We start from the raw sequence: 2393 nt of genomic DNA, 5'->3' as shown, positions 1-2393 counted from the left end.
TTTGGTACGTACTGTAATGCCATGCATTCCCGGAAGAATTAAATTTTACTATCACTCATTCATTATGCATTTGTCTTTTTCAGTGAAATACAGTTGCACTTAGTCGGTTAGTCCTGAAATCAGGCGTTTGTCTTTTTCAGTGAAATACAGTTGAAAAGCCCAAATTGGCTTTTTGGCCGAAGAAAGTACGAAGAAAGTCGATCTGCACCAAAAGTTGCTTCACATGTAGTCATAAATGGAGAATCCCATAATGACCCAGAAGTTGATGGCTATTGTGACCCGAATTGGCTTTCTTCTGGTGGCAATGATAACGAGGAGGATATATTCCAGAGGTATATTGTCTGAGAATTCTTTTATGTTGGCATATAAGAAGAACCTCACTCCTTTTTTCTAGTTCATTAACTTGCCAAGCTTGTAATCTTTCGTGAGATTAAAAATAATTTTCTGTTTTACATGTCAATAATTTGATAATTATTAGCCTTAGCCTTAGCCTAGCTGTTTGATTTGTTTTTTCTGTTGAATGACCCTTGGTTAATATTAACTGCAATAGGTTGGATTTCAATATGTTTGGCTTGAACGTTGGTTTTCTAGCATGCAAATGATCTAACCAACAAATTGTATTCAAGAAATTAACTGTTGCTTAACACCTTTCCATAATCAAGGGCGGAACTACCATGAGATGTGAAGGGGTCCGGACCCCCAAACATTTCTCTAACCTATGTAATTATGTTAAGCCATTAGAGAAATTGTAGAAAATCTGCTCATTTAACTACATTGGAACCCCCCTAGGGAATATATTCATGCATTCATAAACAAAAACCAATAGTTTAAAAGGAATTACCGGCCAACATTAAAACATAGGAGATAATTAAAACAACATACTATTAAGTACTTACTTATTATTCATTGATAATACATTAAAATTTTCTTTTTCATGATATGATAACGGTAAATTATGTTATAATAAATCTCAACTCCCCCTAACTTTAAATCCTAACTCCGCCCTATGGACCATAATTGAAGTTCCTTAAAACTTGTCCATGAGGGATTTAGAAAATCAACGATTTTGATCTTATTCATGGTATAAAGTGAAGTTTAAGATGACACTCTTGTTAAGATGACACAAATGAAGAGGTAAATTTAGTTATACCATATATATAGCTAATGCTAGCTAGATGGAACTTTCAAAGAGAGTTTGGTTTTCATGATTACAATGTGTTTAATTACACACTCTCTCCACATGCTAGCTAGATGACCCCAATAATCTCATCATGCAAGATATTGTTTCAAAGATTTGACCTAAGAGAAAATAAAAGAACACAAGAATCACATGTTTGTTTGCTGTCAATTTCAAAGGTACTACCTTTGGATAATATCACGTATTTGATTGGTTGTTTCATATATTCTTTGATTCCTCATTTCACTTCAATTTGGACCAGTGGAATCTAGCTAAAATGAAACAATCAAGTCCGTCATAATTGACAAAGTATCCAATATTTGAACAAACTTGTTCTACATACACCCCACCATAAAGGAAGCTAAGGTTTGCTTAGTCAAGAATTGGCCCGCGCCGAATATTCAGATAGCAGGGCATAAGTGATAAGTGAGCGAGTAACTCAAAAACCAGATATGTTTTGTCACATCTAGATAGAAGAAAAATATCATAGGAGCTACGTCCTTATCGATCACCTGCCATATTTATATGACGGAGCCGACCGAACATGCAAAACTATAGTATTCGCTCGCCGTTATTGATATAGTGGAACATAGGGTATGTATATGGACAAGTTCTGTCCTAGTTTTTCAGTCTTGGGCAACCTCACAAAGATCTACACTAGGATCTATATGTTTTGTTCTGTTTTTTCCATGCAATAGTTTTTTTGAAGTGTGAACCACGCTCATCGCCTCATCCTCAATCATTGGGTTCAAACTGGATAGTAGTGATGTCCCAATCATAATGGAGTGGGTGTGCTATGGGAAATAACACGACCGATTGGTGCTATACTTCTGTAGATTTCTCGGTGATAGGGAGATCTGCCAAAACACTTGCGATTTCATAGGAATCATAGTAGAGGTGTTGCTTCAAGAGCCTGCAATGGTCATGGGACTGTTATTTTGGGCTCAAAGAAGACCCAGTGTAGTATATAGATAGACTTGTGAATATCAGCATCATTTTGACACAAAACAGATTAGAGAAATTTTAAATACACACCTCTAATCTCTTAATACACACCCCTATTATTTTATATTTCACATCACATTTGATAGATATGTTTAATTACAAAAACATCCATCAATTATTAAGGGGAAAAAAAAACTTCCTCTTCCTTAAAACCTTAACTCTTTTCCACTATTATTATGCATCAAGAGAAAAGAAATAAAAACCTTTTCTC

General features: G+C 35.0%; 1 protein-coding gene and 1 pseudogene across 1 annotated transcript in view; one reads left to right on the top strand and one right to left on the bottom strand.

Annotated features, from left to right (window-relative positions):
* Nucleotides 1–707, bottom strand: part of LOC101302321 ((3S,6E)-nerolidol synthase 1-like) — a 4796-nt gene extending 4089 nt beyond the window's left edge. The window contains exon 1 of the mRNA XM_004309626.1: nucleotides 635–707. Within this exon, the coding sequence (XP_004309674.1) occupies nucleotides 635–707 (73 nt within the window). The remainder of the gene's footprint in view (nucleotides 1–634) is intronic.
* A 1250-nt stretch (nucleotides 708–1957) lies between these two features.
* LOC101302031 overlaps nucleotides 1958–2393 on the top strand; it is a 2952-nt pseudogene continuing 2516 nt past the window's right edge.

The sequence above is a fragment of the Fragaria vesca genome, unplaced genomic scaffold, assembly GCF_000184155.1.
Source record: "Fragaria vesca subsp. vesca unplaced genomic scaffold, FraVesHawaii_1.0 scf0513012, whole genome shotgun sequence".
Lineage (NCBI taxonomy): Eukaryota > Viridiplantae > Streptophyta > Magnoliopsida > Rosales > Rosaceae > Fragaria > Fragaria vesca.
Note: the sequence above shows the minus strand (reverse complement) of the source record. Positions and strands in the feature narration are given on the sequence as shown.